Source organism: Schistocerca nitens, chromosome 6, assembly GCF_023898315.1.
Source record: "Schistocerca nitens isolate TAMUIC-IGC-003100 chromosome 6, iqSchNite1.1, whole genome shotgun sequence".
Classification (NCBI taxonomy): Eukaryota; Metazoa; Arthropoda; class Insecta; order Orthoptera; family Acrididae; genus Schistocerca; species Schistocerca nitens.
Genome location: NC_064619.1, coordinates 570,878,744 through 570,903,552, shown reverse-complemented (window position 1 = coordinate 570,903,552; position 24,809 = coordinate 570,878,744). Strand labels below are relative to the sequence as shown.

The following is a 24,809-nucleotide window of genomic DNA, read 5'->3' as shown; positions in this document are numbered from 1 at the left end:
ACAGCCGAAGTGGAACCATTACAGCACCAAATAGTCGCAACGGAAAAAGTAGAGTATTTCGAGAATTTTTAACGTAAGAGGGGGAATCCAAATGTAATTATTAGAGCCCGGATTTTATATAATTACATGTTCTATTCCTTTATATATAGTTATAAGAAAAACCAAAATGTCGACAAATTACACTAAAAGGACCCTTATTTCATGGTTTCAAATGACATATTTTGCACATTTTCTGGTACAATATATATATTTCACACTGTATTATATAATTCTACTTATTTTAATATTATTGCGGGATTATTATAGATTTTCGGAAGTCCCATACATTTCTGTTACATAGCAAGAAAGCGAAAAAAATTAAGTTGTGTTATTATGTTTCTCACACAGTCGTCACATCCTTTACATTCAAAGCTAAACTGCACAGGTTCGATGCGGACAACTATGATTTGTTTTAAACTTTTTGCTTTCTTGTTATCAGAGGCTTCGGTATGTGTAGCACTCACTTGCATTTACGTTAACTATGGCACGTTTGCGTCCTCGTTGTCATCAAAGCTGAAAACAGATTTCTACTGACGGTGCCTTAACAACTGATGGTAGAATAGTTCTCTGCCAACTTTTTGATAAGCGTACCGTAATGTATCAGACTGAACAACATTTACTGAGCAATCTACGTTAGGAGGAAACAACTGATTTCTTCAAAGAAACAGGTACTAATTAAATAGTTGCAGCGACAACCTACTCCATCTAACAGAGAATTTTAAAAAGAAACGTGTCTTGCAATGGTTGCAGGGAACATGGTCTGGAACAAATTTGAAGTACTTGAATTTAAACATTTCTTACAGAAACACCTGAAAAGCAGAAGAACTTGAATTTAAACATTTCTTACAGAATTACTACAACTGCAACATCACCGACGAGTCAACTCTCAGGAAGAATTACCTGGATTGTTGTTACGTTGACTTGTAGAAAAAATCAGGGCTGACATTGGCAAATCACCTACTGTATATGGATTTCTATGAAGAGACAACGCATGCCGCAGGTCGTTTCTTCACTAATCTAACGGTGGTCAAACAGGACTCTAAGGCTGTATCCAAAAGCTATTTCGTTTATTGTAAGCCTTTGAAGGCAACAAATAGTGCAACATTTCATTAATGTGGACTTAAGATGGCATAAAAAAGATAGGGTGTTACTGATATACTCAAATGCAGCTCCATACTTGCTGAAAGCGGGGAAATCGCCTGATGTACTTTATCTGAACTTAGTGTACGTTACATGTACGGCTCATACGTTGCAACGAGTGGCAGGGACATACATAAATTCGCACAAGAAAATTCACTGATATCAGCAACGAAAAAGGTTTTGTTGAAATGTCTTTATCGTGTAAAACGCTGCAAGGTAGAGCTACTTGATGTATCTCCGCCTCGGCAGCCGTGATAACAAAGCGGGCAACATGGATTGAAGCTGTTACTTTCTATAGAAAGCACCCTGAAGCTGAGAAGTCCGTGATGCACGATCTGATCCAGCAGTGTCTGTGAGTGAATCTTTGTCAGTTCTAAAGTGCTCAGTTCAGTTTCATACACCACAAGTCATTCCAGATAGCTTTCCGACAGTATCAAGAAACTGGAGACCTCAAGTACGCCTCTCCTAGAAGCAAAATGCAGTTCGGAAGGTCAGTATTGTACCAAGTGAAATGGCTCTGAGCACTAGGGGACTCAACTGCTGAGGTCATTAGTCCCCTAGAACTTAGAACTAGTTAAACCTAACTAACCTAAGGACATCACAAACAACCATGCCCGAGGCAGGATTCGAACCTGCGACCGTAGCGGTCTTGCGGTTCCAGACTGCAGCGCCTTTAACCGCACGGCCACTTCGGCCGGCTGTACCAAGTGAAGTGGGTGATGTAGTTTCCAGTAAACTGCAATCTGTGCTGAATAATAACCCTGGATACTCAAAGCTTTTTTATTTTATCTTGCTTATTTAATGATGAAATTGTTCCTAGAACCCCCTGAGAATATTATACTTAGCACGATCCCTCTATATAAATACGCACTGTTGAGTTCTTGCGAATCGGAGCGATCTGTCTCTTTTTATAAAAACATGTTGCCAGACAGAAGACCGTGCGTGGCAAAACAACATCTGGAAAAGTATATTATAATTAATTGTGGATCCCGTTCCATTGTGACTCAGATACTTCAGTATGAGACATTTGTACTTCAGTACTTCGTAGCAGAAGTGAACTAATTAAGAAGTCGCATAGAGATATTTGTGTAGCCTTCCTCTGGACTTACATTTTCTAGCAACAAAATAAAATTTTGGATTTTACATATAAATTTTTCATTATATATTTCATTATATATTTCACCAATCTTGGTTATATAATTGTGCACATATTTCTTAACTTGATATTACGTAAAATCTGAGGTCTAATAATTACAATTCCCTAACCTGCCAATGGAGAGTCAGTACTGACAGATTCGACTGCTGCGCCTTTATAGTGACCCAGTCATTATACTCACGTTGTTTACCGTCTCGCAGATCTCTCCTTTCTTTCTTGTCCTAAAGCGGGATGCGGTATGGACATAGATGGGGAAATTGGATTTTACTGTTTTACACGAGTGGTCCGACTGATAAGAGCCATTTATTCTTGCTCATAGTTTTCTCCTCTATGATAATACTTCACGGAATATTATATGCCACTGCCTTCAACTGTTCTGTCTGATCAGCAATATAATTAAAGCCTGGACCATTCCGCACGAAGAACTTATATTTCAGAAAACTTTGTTATCATCCACAGACGAGTCAAAGTGTCGGGACCACAGCATACCTTCATTTACTACGACAGCTCGTCAACGACTCTGCCGACCCAGTCTTGCCAGTCCTCCAAAAGGAAATGAGCTAAATACCTCTACAACAGAAATCAGAAAAAAGCTTGAAAAATAGTGTGTGTCAATGGCAATTTTATGTTTGCAATAATTACACTGTGTGAGGTATTTAAAGCGGGAGCGAAACGTCTGTGATAATTCAGTACGGTATGTACTGTTAGCGACTCCAGTTGTATGAAGAACAATTTGATCAAGCATTACTCACAGATAAGCCAGAAGGTAATCAAAGCTTACATTATTTTGATGGATTTTCATTGTTACTTTGGAATCAAGTTCTTGAAAAATAATTTTCAGGTTTGCTCGTATCAGGTATGGAATTCAGTTTAAAGCAACGACAGGAAATAATTGTTCCACGGGATTTTGTATCATGTCTTAAATGCAAGTCCGACGTATCATTTTAATGGCCTTAAGAGCCAGCGAGAAAATGTATAGATATTCAATAATGAAAAGCTTCCGAATGCCGAAAAGAATAAAAATTTAGAGGCGTGGTTTTTACCTCTCATTAGAGAAATGATTTCTAAATGGACTTTTACTTCGAATGCAGTTATAATAATTTGAGATTTTATTTCTGAGACATGAATATGAAATATCAGTCCATATTTAAAACCTCAGTATTTTTATCCGTAAATGCACTTAAACTTCATCACACTTTCTTTGGCATATCTTCTGTTTTCTCTCAATAAAAAAATAAATAATCTTTCTGCTAGGTAGGCCAACTTAAGAATAAACTTCACAATAACTGCGCTGTAATATTACATAATTTCTTACACTTAGGCAACTACAGCACTCAACAGAGGTTCAATGTTCATCTCCTAAGTTCAGTTGCTGGCATATTGTTTTCTGTGACTGTGAAGCGGGTGACTTACGATTCGAGCATAAATTAAACTCTGCTTTGCTTAGAACGGTTTCCTTCATTATTGTGAAGTTTCGATAATTTGATGACGTCATTTACGTAGCAACACTGTTTGCAGTAAGGCCCTCAACCGTTCACATTTCGTAGTTGTGGTTTTGGTGTTGTGTGTATGTCTGCTGACAAGCCCAGAACACACGAAAATACAGTTTTAGTTTGCTTTGATGTGCTTTATAATACAATCTAATAATAAATTTTCATGGAATATTGAAGAGTGTTTTGATATCTTAGTTCAATGCAAACAATTTTCCTATAATCAATATGGGTTTTAATGCTTTCCTACATCAAGGAAAGAAAGCTAGAAAAGAAGTCAAATGATTGTGAAAAATCCATACTTCCGGACCCCAACATAATCATTTATCTACAAGCTAAAAAGTATCACAAAGAAGCCATAGTTAGCTCTAAAAAAAACAGATTTGAGAAAACTATGCCGACCGACTGTTACTGTCCAACCCATTTTTAGGCAAACAAACCCACTGTTGTGGCCAGAGATGCAGTTTTACTTTTGCTCGCACCTCGCCAATTCTGTTGCTGGCTATGCTCGTATGTAAATAACGATATTCGGACGAGTTGTGAGAATAGCAGCGTTACGCCTTCAACTATACTCTTCCGAGCGAGATGGCGCAGTGGCAAACGCTGGACGGGAAATCGGTTCAAAACGTCTTCCAGTCATCCAGTTTAGGTTTTCCGTGATATACCTAAACAACATAAGCCAAAAATCGGGATGGTTGTTTGGAAAGGACACTGCCAGTATCCTTCCCCATTCTTCCTCAGTCCGAGCTTGTATTCCATATTCAATGACTTTTTTGTCGACGGGACGGTAAGCCTCAATCGTCCGATGTTCTACTACACACTGTTTTGTATCATCTTACTAACGTCACTCCACTAGAAGCTTCCGCTAGGTCGGCGTGCTGGTTTTTATAAGCACTGTTCATCGTTTTCAGTACTTTTGCTGTTGCGGACTTCATATAGCAGTGTGCTAACACAAATAAAATTAAAGGCCTAACATGAAATTCTTGTCAAAAATGAAGAGGGACTAGGTGTGTTTTTAGTTCTATGATCAAGACACTAAGCAACAGTACAGCAGAGGTGGAGGGGGGGGGGGGGGCTCCTTCGATACCATAACTGTAGAAAGAAAAACAGGTGAAAACTAACATTAAATCAGATTCTGTTGTTTTTTTCCCCAACATTAAAGATGGCTCACAAGCTAGGGTTGGGAAGGACTGGAAAGCAAATCAGCCGTGCCCTTTCAGAGGAATCATCCCTGCATTTGCCTTATCCTAGCGAGGGAAATAGCGGAAAATTTGAATCTGAATGAAAGGTCGCGGATTTGGAGAGCAGTTCATCCAAATACCCGTCCAGTTACGCACAACTGTGATTCGTCACTCGGCGAAATCAGAGATTACGTAACACGAACAACAGGGTGTTTATAGACACTATTGCTTTAAAATGAGCCTCCCCACGGCGTATGAAGAAGAGTGACTGTATATATCCTCATAGTTTCATCTGAAGGTTCCCCGTGCATAGCTTTGCTTTGACCGTCAAGGTTTTTTAACATTTACCTGTTCCGCTGGATCCCTCAGTTCAACGAAGGGTGCTGGAGCGCTGATCGAAATTGTTTTAACTTCTTCTAATATGGGAACACACCACCAGCTAGACTGCGATAATAGCTATAGCTAATTGCCAAACTAAAGTTAGGAGACTACTAAAAACCTCACAGCCTCACAGGGTTGGTAGCAACCCATGACGCAAAACAGAGAGAAATATTTCGTCGTGGGATCTTAACGCACGGTTCTCTAGTTATGAATGAAGCTTTCTTCTTGCATCAAGCGAAATACACTCGTAGATCGAAATATACTACCAATAAATTATTTTCCAAATCATCCTATGTCGATTATAATGAAACTGTCGTGAGCATCTACCACAGCTTCTAGTACAGCTGAATGAATATTTTTATAACTGAAAAACACTGGATTTTCTGGGAGTTTTAAACAAATTTACTGCTTCCTAAGAGACAACGCGGACGAAAATGTGTGTTGAGTGATAGTGACAGATGCTCATTGAAGAGGATTGTGACGAAAAATTAAGGGCACACTGTAGATCTGAATGTTGCATTCTCGAATCCTGTCAGCACCAAAACAACACGAAGAGAACTCCATAACCAGGGAATTGCAAGGCGAGCTGAAATTCTGAAACCACTCATAAATGGTGCAAATGCCCGTGACAGAAAAACGTTGTGTTGAAGCCATAAAAAACCTGCACTATGGAGCAATGGAAGAAAGTCATTAGCTGTGATGAGTCTTGTTCGTTACTGCTTCTGGGCGAGTTTACGTCCCAAGAGTGAAGCGGGGAAGGGGTTCGGTGATGGTTTGGGTTCAAATGGTTCTAATGGCTCTGAGCACTATGAGACTTAACATCTGAGGTCATCAGTCCCCTAGAACTTAGAACTACTTAAACCCACCTAACCTAAGGACATCACACACATCCATGCCCGAGGCAGGATTCGAACCTGCGACCGTAGCGGTCGCGCGGTTCCAATGTGAATCGCCTAGAACCGCTCGGCCACACCGGCAGGCGATGATCTGGGTAACTGTACGGTCGTATACCATGGCCCCATGGTTACTTTGTAAGATCACATTACTACCAAGGGTTATGTCACCATTTTGACTGATCAGGTAAATCTCACTGTATTTTATTGTTTGCTCCCCAGTGGTGATGCGATGTTCCAAGACGACAAATGCCCTCTTCACACAGCTCGCATGTCCAGGATTGGTTTTGTGAGAACGAGGATGTATTGTTGCATCTCTATGGTGGCCAACCACAGTCACCAGATCTCAGTATGATTGAGTCTTCATGGTCTAATTCAGAGAGAAGACTGCATGATCACTTTTCAACTCCGTAATCGTTACCTGAATCTGCCACTATTTTGCAGGAGGATAGTATAATATTCCCTTGAAAGTCATACAGGACCACAGTTATCCATTCCGCTGAAAGCTGTTTTGAAGAGCAATGGTTTTCCACAGTATTAGGTATGATATGTTTTTGGCGTTTCCATATTTTTCTGCACTCCCTGTAAATAGGCGGGCTAGGGAAGTACATTGTTCACGTTGATTAGAAAACCAGCAAAGACTTTCTTTCACGAACTGTTGCATTCTAATTATGCTTTTTCACGTAGATTTGAAGTTGAGAACCATGAGATACGAGGCATGTTTGCGTCAGGCAATACGACCAGGCTCGTTACACAACATATACTCAAAGTTAACGCCTACGTGAAATGTCCTATTGGTTATAAATTACGAGCTGCAACTCAGAACAAATATTAAGACACATTTCACAGCTTGTATCAGTGAAGGGAGAAGTCGTTTTAGTTCCAAATGATTGGTAATAACAGCGGGACAGCTACCGTCCAAGACACAATGAAGAACTTGCTGTAATGGATTTCTCTGAAATGGTTACAGTTCAGAGCGAGAAGACGCCCCTTGTATTATCAAAAATAAAACCCAAGAACGTGCCTACAGTCAAACACATAGCGTTTACTTCGAGGAAAACGCTAAATTCCTCCTGTTTCTCGACTCCGGCAATTACAGCAAAACACACCAGTCTGACAGAGGCGAGGACAGTGAGACTTACCTACGCAATTGCGTGGTCCCTCACCGAAGGGAAGATACACGTAGGGGTGCCTCTTGGCTTTCTCCTCCTCGGAGAAGCGCTCAGGGTCAAAACGCTCCGGGTCAGGGTAGTACTTGGGGTCGTGGTGCAGCGCGTAGTTGGGCACCGCGACTCCCATGTCCTTGTCGATGACCACCTTGGTGCCTCGAATCTGGTACGGGCGGGTGGTCTTACGTGGGAGGATCGCCACCGGCGGGTACTTCCTCAAGGTCTCTGTAACAAAAAGCCAATAACATTGATAAGTCTATTCTGTGACAAGTTCTGATATTTTAAATTGATTATGAAAAAAGTAATTAATCTACCATTTGCAGGATGCCAGTGTCATTAAATTTCCAGAAGGAATACATTCCGCCACTACTATTAAAACTTTTACTTTCGATAATTGGCAAGTTTCGACAGAAATACTCTTATCAAGTGGCAACTGCAACGAGAGACCCTATCGGAAACTAAATTCAGTTTTCGTTCCATGGAACTAAAAATGATATGATTGTTGTGGATGTGAACCATATCAAAGTATAACATAAAAAACATAGAAGATTTGAATATAATACTCAGTTTCCCGATCATTTCTCAGAAGAGTGTCAAGATATGCGAATACATTACAGTAAACTGGAAATGCTAATATTTACAGAATTAGTACAATGTCAGAATGAAACAAAGTTATGCAGTTTTAATGAATTTATCATAACACAAAATACCTAATCTTGACTTTTGTGAACAAGTTATGTCAAAACTGAAATCAAACAGACATTTGTACATAAGCTGGTCTAACTTTGCTTTAAGATATTCATGTATAGAGTAGAAGGAGTTGCCTACCAAAAAGTCTTTCAACTGGACCAAGCTTTCAATGGCTGCTGGTAATTTATTGAAAATGTGCGTTCCTGAGTATTGGACCCCTTTTGGGACCAAGGTAAGTGATTTTAGTTCTTTATGTAAATTGTTCATATTACTAGTATTGATACTGTGTATTGAGCTATTGGTTGGAAATAGAGACATATTATTTGCATCGAATTTCATTAAGGAATAAATATACTGAGGAACAGTGGTTAGGATACCCAGTCCCTTCAACAGATTTCTACATGATGTTCTTGAATCTACACCTCAAATGAGTCTTATTACATGCTTTTGCACTCGAAACACTTTTGCTCAATTTCACGAATTATCCCAAAATATGATCCCACATGAAATAATAAAATCAAAGTAAGCAAAGGACATAAGACTTTTCAGAGTAATGTCTCCTGCATCTAACACCATTTGCGTTGTAAATACTGACTTTTTAAGGGCCTTTAGTAATTCTATGGTATGCCCTTCCCAACTGAATTTATTATAGAGTTGTGATTCAAGAAATTTAACATTGTCAGTCTCTTCTATCTGCATGTCTTCATATATTATACACATGCCGGAAAGAAATGTCTTACAGGTTCTGAATTGTATACAGTGAGTCTTTTCAAAGATTAATGGCAGCTTACTAGCTTTATACCATTAATTAATGTCAGTGAAAATTTGATTAGCAGCCATTTATAAATCTGTACTTGACTTGCTATGTATTTCAATGTCTGTATCATCTGCATACAAAACAAACTTAACATCTGGCAATGTAACAGACGAAATGTCTATTCATATACACAAGAAAAAAGTACAGACCCAAAATGGATCCTTGAGGAACACCACATGTAATTAATCCCCTATCAGATGAAGACTGATTGCTTACTCCACAGGTATTTCGCAATGACACCCTTTGTTTCCTATTAGTTAGGTAAGACTCGAACCATTTTGCAGCACAGCCAGTGACACCATAAAATTCTGATTTACCTAAGAGAATGCTGTAATTCACACAATCAAAGGCTTTTGACAAGTCACAGAAAATGCCAGTAACATCTAATTTGTTATCTATTGAATTAAATACAGTCTTACTACATGTGTAAATAGGCTTCCCTTTATCGAAACACTGGAACATAAACTATGACTTGGATAATATTTTAGTTGCAGTAAAATGCTTAAGAATATGGTTGAACACAGCCTTTTCAAATATTTTTGAAAAAGCCAGCAAAAATGAAATTGGTCAATAGTGTAATGGTATCTCACTATCCCCTTCTTGTAAAAACACTTAGATTCAGCATATTTCAGCCAGTCTGGAAATGTTCTGCTGATAATAGATTGATTACTCAAATAACTTCACATAGAACTCAACTCACATGAACATTCTTTGATTAACTTTGTTGATATATTATCATAACTATTAGAATAATTTGATTTTAAGCGTTTTATGATGGATGCTACTTCTCTGGGAGAAGTGATTGTCATTTGCATTTCACTGAAGTTATTTGCAGAGACTGGTCTCAAATCTCCCATTGTACTGTATGTTGAACCTGATAACCCCAAGCTGCATGTAGTATTTGCAATACTGCATGCATTTCTTACCAATACCTGATTTATTTTTAGAGTTACCTGTACCTCTTCCTTTCTGGTCCCATCTGTCTATGCCTTCACTGTATCCCATGTAGTTTTTATTTTGTTGTCTGCTGTAATTATGTTTTTCTCAAAATAAAACTGCTTCGATTTCTGTATTAGTTGCTTCAGTAGTTCGTAGTATTCTTTGTAATGCATCGCAATGCTTACATCAGAGCTGTTCCTGGATAGTAGAAACAGCTTCCTTTTTGTCCCACATGATATCTGTATTTCTTGTGTAATCCAGGGTTCATTTTTAGACTTCTGTTTGATTTCAGTTGCCTTTAGGGAAAAACAATTTTTGCAAATGAGGATGTAACTTTATTAATGAATGGCTCGTACTTGTATTTGACTCAAAAGTATCATAAACATTCTCAATGAGGAAGTAACTTTGTTAATGAATGCCTTGTATTTTTAATTGACTCAGACGTATCACAAACATCTACCCAGTTCATATCTTGGAGCATTCTTCTAAAATTCTCAATTTATGACCGATTTATTGCCCTTCTGTGCTCAGATCTAATAAATTTTATATCCTGACAAGTTTTAACACTTAACAGAAGATGCATGTCATGATCAGATAGCCCATATGCTATTCGTTTTGTCATATGATTTTTTCCCCTAGATTTGTCTATGAAGATATTAGCAATAGCAGTCACAGAGCATTTACATACCATAATTGCAAAGCTCAGAATAGGAATAAAACTGACTGACAGTGTTACTGATTGCAATAATTGTTCACTGTCAGAGTTTTCAATAAATCCCCATTAAAATCACCAGCAACCACTATGTACTTGTTTTTTATTGTGAGATAGGACAACAGAGCTTCCAGATATTTTATGAAGAGAGAAAAGTTTCCTAAAGGTCGCTGTTCTCTTGAAAATGCAATATGTATGACATCTGTACAATGTTTATTTCTTGTGCAATAAATAATTGAAAGAGTTCCCAGACTTTATGTACACCCTGTAACTACTATTATAAAGAACTTATTATGAATAGTTACTTCTGTTGCACAAGCTTCTAAGTGCTGCTCTGAGCAAAACTTGTTAATATCAACATTCTTTAAACTAAAACAGTTTAGGACAAATTTGGGAACTCACGCTTTTCCATATTTTCTGTACAGAAGTAACAGCCTAAGTTAAATCCTGTAACATTTAACATATCTATACTCTTGGTCCCATGATGTTCAGAGAGGCAGATTATATCAACTGGTTTGCTCAACTCTAATTCTTCAACATAAATAAGCAACTCATTAAGCTTACTCCTCAGTTCCCAGACATTCTGTTGTAATAAGGATAAATGATTTTATGCTCTGGCTGAATTACAACTACATGAATCTAATTTTTCTGTCAATTCCTGAACATCTCCTGTTTCAATTAGGGGCTATTTGAATGAATTGGGAAAATTAAAATTTGCTTTCTGGCTACCTGTTTTATCATTATGAATGTCATTTTCAACCTGTCTCTGAACATATTTTGTTTCTGCCCTCCCTACCCTAAAAAACTGTTGTTTTGTCACTTGTAACCAGGGTACTTTACCACAAGTGATAGTGCCCACCCATTCTTAAGTTATTTGAAAAACTGCTTACTGATAAGAATTGCAAGGTAATGGACATTTTGGAGAAACTTGAAATCCAGATCAGCTGCGGAAGGGTCCAAAAGATCTTTTAAATGAGTAAATTAATGTATGTCATAGAAGGTATTTGGAAAACTTCCCTCATATTATACGTGAGTAGCAATGATACGTTACTTTCTAAGCTAATTTATCTGTCTGATACGCAAGTTGCTCCAAGCACTATTTTCAAATAGGGCCGTATTTGTATACTTTTACGTTTGAATCGCAACGGTTTCCATCTAATGTCTTCTACATTTTTTGTTTTATACACTGAAGCGAAAAAAGGACATGGGATACCTTCTAATATCGTGTCGGATCTTCTTTCGTCCCGTGTAGTGCAGCAACGCGACGTGGCATGGACTCAACAAATCGTTGGAAGTCCCTGCAGGAATACTGTGCCATGCCGCCTCTACAGCCGCCCATTGTTGTCCAAGTGTTACCGGTGCAGGATTTTGTGCACGAACAGACCTCTCGATTATGTCGATGGGTGGCCAGATCATTGGCTTGAATTGTCCAGAATGTTCTTGCAAACAAACGCGAGTAATTGTAGCCCAATGACAACGGCGCACTGTCATCCATAAATACTTCATCTCTGTTTAGGAACAGTAAGTGAATAGTTGCAAATAATCTCCAAGTAGCCAAATATAACCATTTCGAGTCAATGATCGGTTCAGTTGGACCAAAGGACCCAGTCCATACAATGTAAATACAGTCCACACCATTATGGAGCCAGCACCAGCTTGCACGGTGCCTTGTTGACAACTGGGTCCTGGCTTCGTGAGATCTGCGCCACACTCCAACCCTACCAATAGCTCTTACCAACTGAAATCGGGACTCGTATGACCAGGCCACGGTTTTCCAATCCCCTAGGGTCCAATCGATACAATCACGAGCCCAGGAAAGGCGCTGTAGGGGACGTCGTACTGTTAGCAAAGGCACTCGCGTCGGTCGTCTGCCCAGCGCCAGCAGGAGTGGCCGAGCGGTTCTAGACGCTACAGTCTGGAAGCGCGCGACCGCTGCGGTCGCAGCTTCGCATCCTGCCTCGGGCATGGGTGTGTGTGATGTTCTGAGGTTGGTTAGTTTTAAGTAGTTCTAAGTTCTAAGGGACTGATGACCTCAGCAGCTACGGGACTTACATCTGAGGTCATCAGTCCCCTAGACTTACATCTACTTAAACCTAACTAACCTAAGGACATCAAACACATCCATGCCAGAGGCAGGATTCGAACCTGCGACCGTAACGGCAGCGCGGTTCCGGACTGAAGCGCCTAGAACCGTTCGGCCACAGCGTCGGGCCCTTCGATCGTCAACGTGGCACTACCGAGAGGGAAGACCATCGCGTGCTGTGTGTCCACTACAGTCCACCGCTCTACCAACTGAGCTACCAGAGGCTCTGCATGCTTTCTTATTCGTACTGATTGCTTTACAGCTGTCCCTGTCTTTCATTTCCACACACTGCTACTCAGCGCGGTCATATAGACGCACAGGAAATGCGGTCATCGGCTGCAAAAGTCCCATAGTGCTCAGAGCCATTTGTACCATTTTTTGCAGCCCAGCCTATTAACGTCAGATTTCATAGCACTGCCCTAACGGATACGCAGATGCGTTTATCGAACGTATCAGATTGATTTCTGCGGTTATTCCACGAAGTTCAAATGGCACTGAGCACTATGGGACTTTACTTCTGACGTTATCAGTCCCCTAGAACTTAGAATTACTTAAACCTAACTAACCTAAGGTCATCACACACATCCATGCCTGAGGCAGGATTCGAACCTGCGACCGTAGCGGTCGCGTGGTTCCAGACTGTAGCGCCTAGAACCGCTCGGCCACCTCGGCCGGCTATTCCGCGAAGTGTTGCTTGTCTGTCAGCACTCACAACTCTACGCAAACACCGCTGCTCTCAGTCGTTAAGCGAAGACCGTCGGCCACTGTGTTGCCCGTGGTGAGATGTAATGACTGAAATTTGGTCGTGGGGCCATAACCACTTGGAAAACTTTTTCACATGAATGACGTTGCGAGGTGCCGGGGCTAGTAGTGTATTTATCACTAAATTCTACTAGAATCCACATGTGTAAATCATGCTCTAAGCCCCCCCTATTCTAACTCCGACTTTTGCTGTTGCACAAGGATAAAACAAATACGCGAACTGACTCTAATCAACCCTGCTAGTGGAGTAGAAGAGAGTTTGGCACCTGCAATAATTTAATTTGATAAATAAGTTAAATAAACAAAGGTTTCATTAGCATAGTGAGGAATGATAGGGTTGCTCTATTGATTAACAGAAAGAAAGTTCTGTCCAAAATAACAATATGATTTATTAAGATTAAACGCAGAATAGTAAAAGAGACACAGGAAATATAAAACATCAAATTGGCTAAAATTGGAGATTCATACAAACACAGTAAAGGTGAAGTTGTCCCTAACTTAGATCGTGAGGTTTAAGACGAAGTGGTATGTGGAGCCAATTCCTTTCCACTCAAATCTCAAGAGAGACACACAGCTAACCCAATAGTAATTGCTGCTACTCGAAACTGAACAAAGTTAGAAAAGGATGAACAGGCGCGCTCTGCTGAGCTCTGATTATCACCTAGGAAAATCCCTATCTGCCGGTGCTGCGGACGTACATTACCAACAGTCTTCTTATCTCCCAGAACACGATCTGGCGTACCGCAGGCGAGGGCTGGTTGCTCCGACGTCCTCGACCGAAAGGCGACTGCCGACTACCCAGAGCACCCGTACAGGCCGAACACACAACCTTCCCGCCCCCACGACAGTGGCCGTGGTTACGTTCCAATCAGCAACTCGAAAACCGGCGGAAATTCCACTCCATTGCCGGAGCACTACCATTCCACCAATGGAGATTCTTGGTGCCAATTTCTGTGCTGATTTTGCAGAAAGTGCGGGAATTTTCCCGCCACAACTGCGTGGGTACACAAGTCATTCCCACGCCTCGCTGGTAGCCCGCCAGAAAGTGTTTTCGCCAAGTTTCTCTGAAGTAACGGAACCTCTAGCCCAGCCGCTACTTCACACCCCAGCGGGCGTGTCTCTTGACAATGTCGGCGTCTGAAAAGCATTCACTCGACTGCCTCACACACGTCGGCTTAACTCTCTCCTGTTCCACAGAGCCCGCCTGTCACCGGCCCACCCGGGTGACGAGAGACGCTGCGTGGGAAGTACGCGTGTTAAGGAAAAGCAACCCTCCACCGCATGCAACTAGAGAGGAGAATCGTAAGATAGAAATATGAGAGGGGGCTCATGCCACCTCTCATTGCCCCTACGCCATTTTAGATTGTAATTGGTGAGCGGTTGGCTCACTTAGGAGCAAGGTAGTGAGTCAATCGCCCAAGAACAATCTTACAAAGTGACTCCACATACCGCACTCTATAAAAAAGATCATTGCAACTGAAAAATGCAACTCATAGAGGGAGGATTATTTATGATGTAGCCAACTTCACCTTCTTAATATGGAACACTAACACTCACATCACACATCCATACCCAGGGAGCCCCTTCCGAACACCGATTCACGCAGACATTCACGCTCTAAACATGGCCCGGGCATCTGAGCCAAATATGGAGCAGTTTATTCTTTACAATCAGAGTTGGAGTGCTCCGCAATTAAATGCCCAAGATGTTACAACAATTTTAATCATTAAACTAACCTGACCTCACTCACACATGATAATATTTAAGTTAACAATCTCTTTGTGAGTTTTCAGAATCTAGTTACAACCTCCGATTCATTCTGTCTCCCTGCAGCAAGAATAACCTTTACAAAATGTTCCCTGAACTGATGGTCCATTCACAATGACAGTGGTGGTATCTGCTTCAGTTTATGGGGACTTCAGGCACACTGTTAGCATACACACAACAATAAACACAAAATACAAAAAAAACATGATGTGGAGAACAATACAGTAATCTGTAATAAGAATTACAGTGTAAAACACAAACGCACACAAGGTATAACATACATTACAGAAACAACATAAGAGAAAGAAATTTAAGAAAAACAAAAAAAACAAGGTTCCTGGGGCATCAAATTGTGCGTGCACATTGCACAAAGTTCACGACTGTGCTGAGAATGAGGCACTAAATCACATTGTTAGAAATATCCGTGGCACTTCACTGATTCCACTGTACTGACATCACATAAGGCTAAACGTCGGTTGTAGTTGCTACGTTGTGGCAACAGCAATAGGGAGTTCTGGAGTGTCTGCAGTACGCTGTTGAGATTGTAGTCAGACCCACGCATATGATCACGGCCGTATGGTAGGAAGACACAGTGATAGGCTCTCCTCACGTCGATTAATTGTCTCTGAGGTCTACTCGTTGGGATACATCACTAGTCTAGGTCTCTTCTCTCGCTGGACAGAACTTTATGTTTCCCAATATTGCAGTTCGACGAGGGATGATGGCACGTGGAGTGACTCCACAAGTGTGTGAGGTCATCCATACAGGATCGAACTAGGAGCGACTATTGTTAAAAACTGCTCTCTAATAGAGAGGAGAAGTAAGACATGAGACCATACATTTGTTAGTGTGGCACGATACTGCTTTGTGTATGCAGATCGGCCAATGCTAGTGAGTTGTAAAAACCCAAACAGGTGAGTATAGAGCGTCCCTTTCTGTCCTGAGGCACATGAGGCGCAGGTTCTGACACGATATGTGATCTTCTTCGTGTACTCACGACAACGTGGTCTGCCGCAGGGAATCCCTCCAAGCGGCTGCCGCGTCCGGAGAGCTAGCAGGCTGTCGCGTGTCAGGGTCAACGGCCAGCCCCACTTTCGCTTGTGGCGGGGCAAGGGTCCCGTGTAATCCCTCAGGTAGGCAGCCGGGTGACTGTCAGCGTGTAGGACGGGACGCTCGCCCTCTAGCAGGTAGCCGAAGACCTCTTGTTTTTGCGCTGGCTGGCCTCTGCATTGCCACGTTCCTCGTCATCTGTACAATTCTTACAAAAGTCTTATGCCTAACTTTTTCCCATGACCTTCTATGTTATAATAAATTTACCTAATGAAACATTGATGGTCTGTCATTTCAGACACTCTTATTTTACTTTTATAGTTATTAATCTATGGCAATCATTATAACATCTAATCTAGACATGGAAATAATTTATTTTGATATACGTGTAGAGACCGATCTCAGTAAGTACATGGTGTGTGATAACTGATGCTTTGTAATGGATGAACAACTAAATGTGCGGGCCCGCACTAATATTACTATTAATTATATAGATCGACAGTAGACATGCTTCAAGAATTAACTACCATATCCCAACGATCTACATTCTACGTCTTTTAATTAAATTATGTTGTTATGCAGGTCTAAGTTTTACTGTGCTATAAAGAACATGCAACTACGCTACTTTCGCTCGCCCGTCGTCCCTCCATCTCGGGTCTGTGGTTTGGTGACCTGAAAAATAGCAACTCAACAGGCGCGCGCCACACTTGTGGTAGAAAACCCCCACAATATTAATCTAGTTATTGTTAAATCCTACAGTTTAACTTATCCTAGTATCGTACTTTCCCTTTTATTTATTTATTTATTTATTTTATTTTATTTATTTATTTATTTATTTATTTATTTATTTTTTTTTTATTTACCTTATACAATACCCTTACATAGTTCCTGTTACGCTGAGATGTCTTGCTGCTCGCCGCTATTGACGACAGTGATGTGCGCGCCGTACGACATGACCTCCGAGTTTTCATTACGCCTCACTGAAACTCCAGAGACTGGGTTAGCCATGGCTATACACGACAATAAATTTATAGTTGCAACTTCCTTCTCTATATGAAGCGGTTTTCGCGATCGAAGTACACCTTTCCAGAAGCAATGTAATATGACCAAGCCAGGACTGGTTCCTGTTGAGGATTCAGACACCCAACACACGCCAGCTACACAGTATGTCACGAATATCCAAGTACAATTCCTTGGTGATTCATCTGTGACAAAAACGAGCAGCACGCTAAATCCCCAACCAGCACATTAGCATGGTAGGCTTTTATGCCCTCATTTCTCTCGTCTAGGGCACCATTAGAGTCAAATGCTCACAGGTTCACCCCGACTTGCAAGACAACGATACCGGCGCAGCTCTGCAAAAACTATACTGCCCATCTTCACCCTCGAAATCGCGCAATATACCACAATCGTGCAGTGCACTGACGCGTGCCTGCAAGCATTGGTATGAACGTCTCACGAACTGGTTGTGGCCGCTATGGAGCGTATCACGACCTCTCAGAACGCTTCTAAGAGCACGTTCTTGTATGCGCCCGTTTGTGCGACGTCTCGTCACTCATCCTTATCCCTTAACATGGACACCAGATAGGAAAGGACAAAAACATTGCTCATGAAAAGGTAGTGTCTCCTACTCCATCGACATTGGAGATCGCAAACATAAACAAAAAAGAGGATAGCAGCAGTAAATTCTTATGCAAGACAACGCAGCGTGTTAATACTTTAGCAATCTTAATCTATTAATGTAACGATTATTGTTCCCCGAAAAAAGGTTCATATCTTTGCCTATTCTACTATGTACATTTCTTACACTACTACTATTCTACGAACTCCTTTATGTGAGAGAAGTGGTGGAGTCCTATGGACTAGCGTCAATCCCTTCTTAGACTCCCCCTCCTCTGACGTGCATTAGGATTTGGAGGTCTAATTTCAATCTCCTGGTTCTCCTGTTGTCCTTGATTTCGCTCCCTCCAATTACGGTCGCTTTGCCGTTCGTCATTCCTCCTGTCCCAGATTGCTTGTCTGGATTGACCCTGTTCCCTGACGTTCTGGTTTCCGTGTCTCTGGTTTCCATAACCTTGAATAGCGTAACCTTGATCTCGGTAACCCTGGTTTCCTAACTGACCAGTGCGATTATGCGATCTGTTTTCGTCTTCCCTTGCTGGCCCGTGGTATTTGTTATTTTGCGCCTTCTTCCTGTCCTTTGCGTCTTGTTTATCGAAGACTACTTCGAGTTCGCGCAGTAGACTCTTGAATGCATCTATGTCAGATCCACACTTCCCGACAAGTGTCTGTTGATACCTAACTGGCAATTTCGAAAAGCAAAATTTAATAATGTCTCCGTTGCTGTATGGACTATCTAAAAACTGATTCTTCTTGAGTAAGTCATCAAAAAATTTGGTTGCGCTCTTATGCCCGGACACTTCCAGTTCAGGACAAAATATTATTTCCTCTTTAATCCTGTCTTGCGTTTCCTTTGACCAGTAGGTCCGCAGGAATGCACCAACAAATTCCTGATAAGTCCGACACGTCGCTGCCACGCCCCGCATCTTTTCCGCGGCTTGGCCTTCGATGTGTCCACACATGAATTCTAATTTGGCCTGGGTTGGCCATGACGACGGTAATGAATTAGTAAATTGCATCACCCAGCTCTTCGGATGCATCGACCCTCCATTATCTTTGAACTTCTGGAATTTGAGTATCGACAGGAAGTGATTGTGATCAAAATTCTGTCCGATCCTCGCACTGGTGTTGTCAGACGTTTCCGATACTTGCACGTCTGCGGAGTGTCCTGATCTATCTTGCTGATAACTGTGATGTGCTACGTCTGTATCACAGTGGAAGTGGCATTCAGCATTCACTCTTCTAAGTGGGCTGCAATTATTGGAGCTATTACTCGCTGTTTCTGCGTGTGCATTGTTTGTTCCGCACGCTGTCACTGGGCTAGAGCACGGCGGGCTTTTCCTCGGAGACACAATCCTGTGTGCTCCATCATTGGTATCCGAACGCGCAGTGCTCGTGTGCCCATTTCGCTCTAGTTTTGCTATCCGACTCTCTACTTCTTTCATTCGTTTCGTGATGTTCGTAACCGCAATATTACCTTGAGTCTTTAAGGCCGCTAGGGATTTCGAGTGGACTTGTGTCGCACGTCGCAAGCGCCCTGCGAGTTTAAGAGTTACTCTTGCGATTTTCATTGCCCCTGTTGCTGCAGTTTTGGCTAGGCCTGCTACTTTTTGTGCTACCATTGACATTTGTTTTGCTTCTCCACATTCTTTCTTTATTGTTAATAATTCCCCACGAATTGCCCCTATATGCGAGATTATTGCCTCAGTGTCCCTCTTACGCTGTTCGTCAGCTTCTTCCTTCTCCTTCTTACGTTGTTTCTCCTCTTCTTCCTTCTCCTTCTTACGCTGTTCGTCAGCTTCTTCCTTCTCCTTCTTACGCTGTTCGTCAGCTTCTACTTTCATTGATCGTAGGAAGCTCAGTATTGGGTTTACGTCATCTTCTTGATCCTCTTCAAACATGGGCGATGTAACTCTGGACACCTGGGCGCTAGAGCTCTGACGTGACCGAGCTGGCCTCTGTCTGCACTCGTTCGTTTGACTATAAACTTCTGCTACCGTCTCGACCTGTGTGCCTGTCTCTGTTTCATCCTCTACTTCACTATCATAATCACGGCCGCAACGCTGCTCTGAGATCGCGTCCAAATCACCTTCCTCATCAATACCCCTGGCGTCCTGTCCTGCTAAAAATGTGCCCATCTCATCTCCGAACCTATTCCCGTCAGTAAACTGCCCCTTATCCATTATGCTATCCTCTTTTGTTTTAGCTTCGCCCGATAATAGTCGTGCCTTACTTCTCGTTATCATTCATAAAAACAAATTCATCTAAAATGCACAATAAAATTAATCTACTCCATATATTTTTTACACATAAACATAAAATTTCAACAACGCTGTTCCAACGCTGTAATCACAAACACAATTTGATGTGGTACAGAAACCGCACACAAATCCGACAAAGTGCGATGCGGTACAGACACCACATCAGCGAAACACAAAAAAAACAATGAACAAAAAATATATACACTGAAAACAAAAACTGTAGTCATGCGCCGCTACTTAAAACTAAACGCGGAACTACCAAAAAAAACTTGGGTATTAATCATTAAAAAAATAGAGAGAAAAAAAATTGAATGTTCCTACTAAGAATCCTGTTTGTTTATCAGAGATTCACAGGAAAGATCCTGGCAGGGTCGCCATATTATGCGAGGTGCCGGGGCTAGTAGTGTATTTATCACTAAATTCTACTAGAATCCACATGTGTAAATCATGCTCTAAGCCCCCCCTATTCTAACTCCGACTTTTGCTGTTGCACAAGGATAAAACAAATACGCGAACTGACTCTAATCAACCCTGCTAGTGGAGTAGAAGAGAGTTTGGCACCTGCAATAATTTAATTTGATAAATAAGTTAAATAAACAAAGGTTTCATTAGCATAGTGAGGAATGATAGGGTTGCTCTATTGATTAACAGAAAGAAAGTTCTGTCCAAAATAACAATATGATTTATTAAGATTAAACTCAGAATAGTAAAAGAGACACAGGAAATATAAAACATCAAATTGGCTAAAATTGGAGATTCATACAAACACAGTAAAGGTGAAGTTGTCCCTAACTTAGATCGTGAGGTTTAAGACGAAGTGGTATGTGGAGCCAATTCCTTTCCACTCAAATCTCAAGAGAGACACACAGCTAACCCAATAGTAATTGCTGCTACTCGAAACTGAACAAAGTTAGAAAAGGATGAACAGGCGCGCTCTGCTGAGCTCTGATTATCACCTAGGAAAATCCCTATCTGCCGGTGCTGCGGACGTACATTACCAACAGTCTTCTTATCTCCCAGAACACGATCTGGCGTACCGCAGGCGAGGGCTGGTTGCTCCGACGTCCTCGACCGAAAGGCGACTGCCGACTACCCAGAGCACCCGTACAGGCCGAACACACAACCTTCCCGCCCCCACGACAGTGGCCGTGGTTACGTTCCAATCAGCAACTCGAAAACCGGCGGAAATTCCACTCCATTGCCGGAGCACTACCATTCCACCAATGGAGATTCTTGGCGCCAATTTCTGTGCTGATTTTGCAGAAAGTGCGGGAATTTTCCCGCCACAACTGCGTGGGTACACAAGTCATTCCCACGCCTCGCTGGTAGCCCGCCAGAAAGTGTTTTCGCCAAGTTTCTCTGAAGTAACGGAACCTCTAGCCCAGCCGCTACTTCACACCCCAGCGGGCGTGTCTCTTGACAATGTCGGCGTCTGAAAAGCATTCACTCGACTGCCTCACACACGTCGGCTTAACTCTCTCCTGTTCCACAGAGCCCGCCTGTCACCGGCCCACCCGGGTGACGAGAGACGCTGCGTGGGAAGTACGCGTGTTAAGGAAAAGCAACCCTCCACCGCATGCAACTAGAGAGGAGAATCGTAAGATAGAAATATGAGAGGGGGCTCATGCCACCTCTCAACGTTACATATCACAACTTCGCCAATAAATTGCCCTTTTATACCTTGTGTACGCGATACTATCGCCATCTATACAGGGTGTTACAAAAAGGTACGGCCAAACTTTCAGGAAACATTCCTCACACACAAAGAAAGAAAATATGTTATGTGGACATGTGTCCGGAAACGCTTACTTTCCATGTTAGAGCTCATTTTATTACTTCTCTTCAAATCACATTAATCATGGAATGGAAACACACAGCAACAGAACGTACCAGCGTGAATTCAAACACTTTGTTACAGGAAATGTTCAAAATGTCCTCCGTTACCGAGGATACATGCACCCACCCTCCGCCGCATGGAATCCATGATGCACTGATGTAGCCCTGGAGAATGGCGTATTGTATCACAGTCGTCCACAATACGAGCACGAAGAGTCTCTACATTTGGTGCCGGGTTTGCCTAGACAAGAGCTTTCAAATGCCCCAATAAATGAAAGTCAAGAGGGTTGAGGTCAGGAGAGCGTGGAGGCCATGGAATTGGTCCGCCTCTACCAATCCATCGGTCACCGAATCTGTTGTTGAGAAGCGTACGAACACTTCGACTGAAATGTGCAGGAGCTCCATCGTGCATGAACCACATGTTGTGTCGTACGTGTAAAGGCACATGTTCTAGCAGCACAGGTAGACTATCCCGTATGAAATCATGGCGGTGAATCGAGGAAGTACAGTACATACTGACGAAACTAAAATGAGGTCTAACATGGAAATTAAGCGTTTCCGGACACATGTCCACATAACATCTTTTCTTTATTTGTGTGTGAGGAATATTTCCTGAAAGTTTGGCCGTACCTTTTTGTAACACCCTGTATATGTGCATATCGCTATCCCATGCCTCGTGTCACCTCAGTGTACGTTGCTCACAGTCCACTAAATAGCTCATATTAGTAATGAAAACTGCGCCTTTGCGGCAAGTCTCTCTAACCTCTGTGTTTATATCACTTATAATCTGGATGGAGATGATCTCTGCCGAGCCCTACTTCTCTCTGTGAACCGGTAGTCGATGTTCAGCTGTGTACGAGACATGTGGATATCAGTGCTTGTTGGTGTTTACTATTGTCAGGCAGTGCCTGACGTTAATTCTCAATTTTAACTGTTCCTGATTAACAACCCTATGTCAAACTTTTTCTCTGTTTGAACTATCCTAAGTGAGGAAAATACGTCATTCGTTTTACAATATGACGCATGTATGGGCAACAATATGATAGAGAAGCACTTATGTACACGATGCAAGTCTTACATTTAAGATTACTTTTCCTATGACGACTGAGAGTGTTTCCTCTCTTGTCTTCCCCGTTTGCACATACGTTTGTTTTTACGTGTGCCTCACATTTAAGTAAAAAAACTGTGATTGCTGTTGCCACTGGAAAATGGTATTTTTGTCGCAGTTGACCAATTTTGGAAACGTGGTGAAAAGTATTCCTTCACGAACTGAAAAGAAAACATGATATAACGAAGATTTTAATATGTATGTACTGTTGTTTCCACGTAATTAGGATGTACACTCATGTATGGTTTGCATACATCTGCAGTCGCGGCACCTAATACTATCACACGCAGAGCCGCTTGATATGCATTAAAAATAATCAAACTGTCCATGTATCTAAGTGCTAAAATAGTTTAAAGATGTAGTAAAATGACTCAGATATTCAGTAAAATACCAGAAATATGCACTACGTTATATCTACATCTACTCGTAAATGTATATTCAAATCCTGCAAACCATTGTGAAGTGCAGGGCATTGTACCTTGTATTATAGTTTAATAACCAGTCTTACGTTGCCTTCCTAGTCCCCAGGGAAGCGATACATAAGGACTTGTAATAGAATATATTCCTTGATTTCTCACTTACTACTTGTGTTTGAAACTATATGTATGGTCTTTCGCGAGCTAATTAAATACCTTCAAGAATCTCTGTAGGCAGACAAACCAAATATACGTCTAACCTCTTCAACAGCAGAAACGACAGTGTCCTTCGTCAGCATTAATTTTGTCTAACACCTGAGGTCATCAGTCCCCTAGACTTAGAACTACTTAAACCTAACTAACCTACGGACATCACACACGTCCATGCCCGAGGCAGGATTCGAACCTGCAACCGTAGCAGCAGCGCGGTTCCAGACTGAAGCGCCTAGAACCGCTCTGCCGCAGCGGCCGGCTTTTCTGATTCATAACAACAAGTAGCATAATACAAAAAATGGTTCAAATGGCTCTGAGCACTATGGAACTTAACTTCTGAGGTCATCAGTCCCCTAGAACTAAGAGCTACTTAAACCTAACTAACTTAAGGACATCACTCGCACCCATGCCCGAGGCAGGATTCGAACCTGCGACGTAGCGGTCGCGCGGTTCCAGACTGTAGCGCCTAGAACCGCTTGGCCACCCCGGCCGGCAGCGTAATACAGAAAAGGGTAATAATCACATGAATTTAACAGAAAGATTTCTGCTGCAAGGTAACGAGAAACTGTAAACGGAACCTATAAACTTTGAGATACAGTGTGAGCGGTGGAACAGATAGCCCAAGACAGCGATAGTATCGCAGCAGAAACATTGAAGCTAATACCATAAGTAATGCATACGTTACCCGTCCATTGAGTCTCAAAAGTTGTGATTGGTAGGGGGATCGGAATGCCATTGCCGTGCAGCTCTTGCTCGTTAACTTGGGAATGAAATACTTGGGTTGCTCATCTAACGCAGGACATGCTCCTGCATCGCGAATGTGGATTGCCGAAAGGGTTTGGACAAAAGCATGCAAAAACCGCGAAAAATGAGTACTTGAACATAAATCCGGATGCTAGCCAAGCCTGCAGGTTGTGTTGTTGTATTTGGCCACGTAAGACACCTGTGCAATGACCTCAATACGTTGCAAGTGTCTGGCGTGGCCAGAACAGTGTTCTGTGCAGTTGTGTGTGCGTTTTGTTGGAGCTTAAGTGAATTCGGACGTGGGCAAACTGTTGGTCTTCGTACGATGGCTGCTTCCATGCG

General features: G+C 41.9%; 1 protein-coding gene across 2 annotated transcripts in view; it reads right to left on the bottom strand.

Moving 5' to 3' along the window:
- Positions 1-24,809, bottom strand: part of LOC126263114 (cytochrome P450 6k1-like) — a 277,469-nt gene that overhangs the window by 887 nt on the left and 251,773 nt on the right. For both annotated transcript variants that reach the window (XM_049960123.1, XM_049960124.1), the window contains one exon: positions 7,423-7,674. In XM_049960123.1, the coding sequence (XP_049816080.1) occupies positions 7,423-7,674 (252 nt within the window). The remainder of the gene's footprint in view (positions 1-7,422; positions 7,675-24,809) is intronic.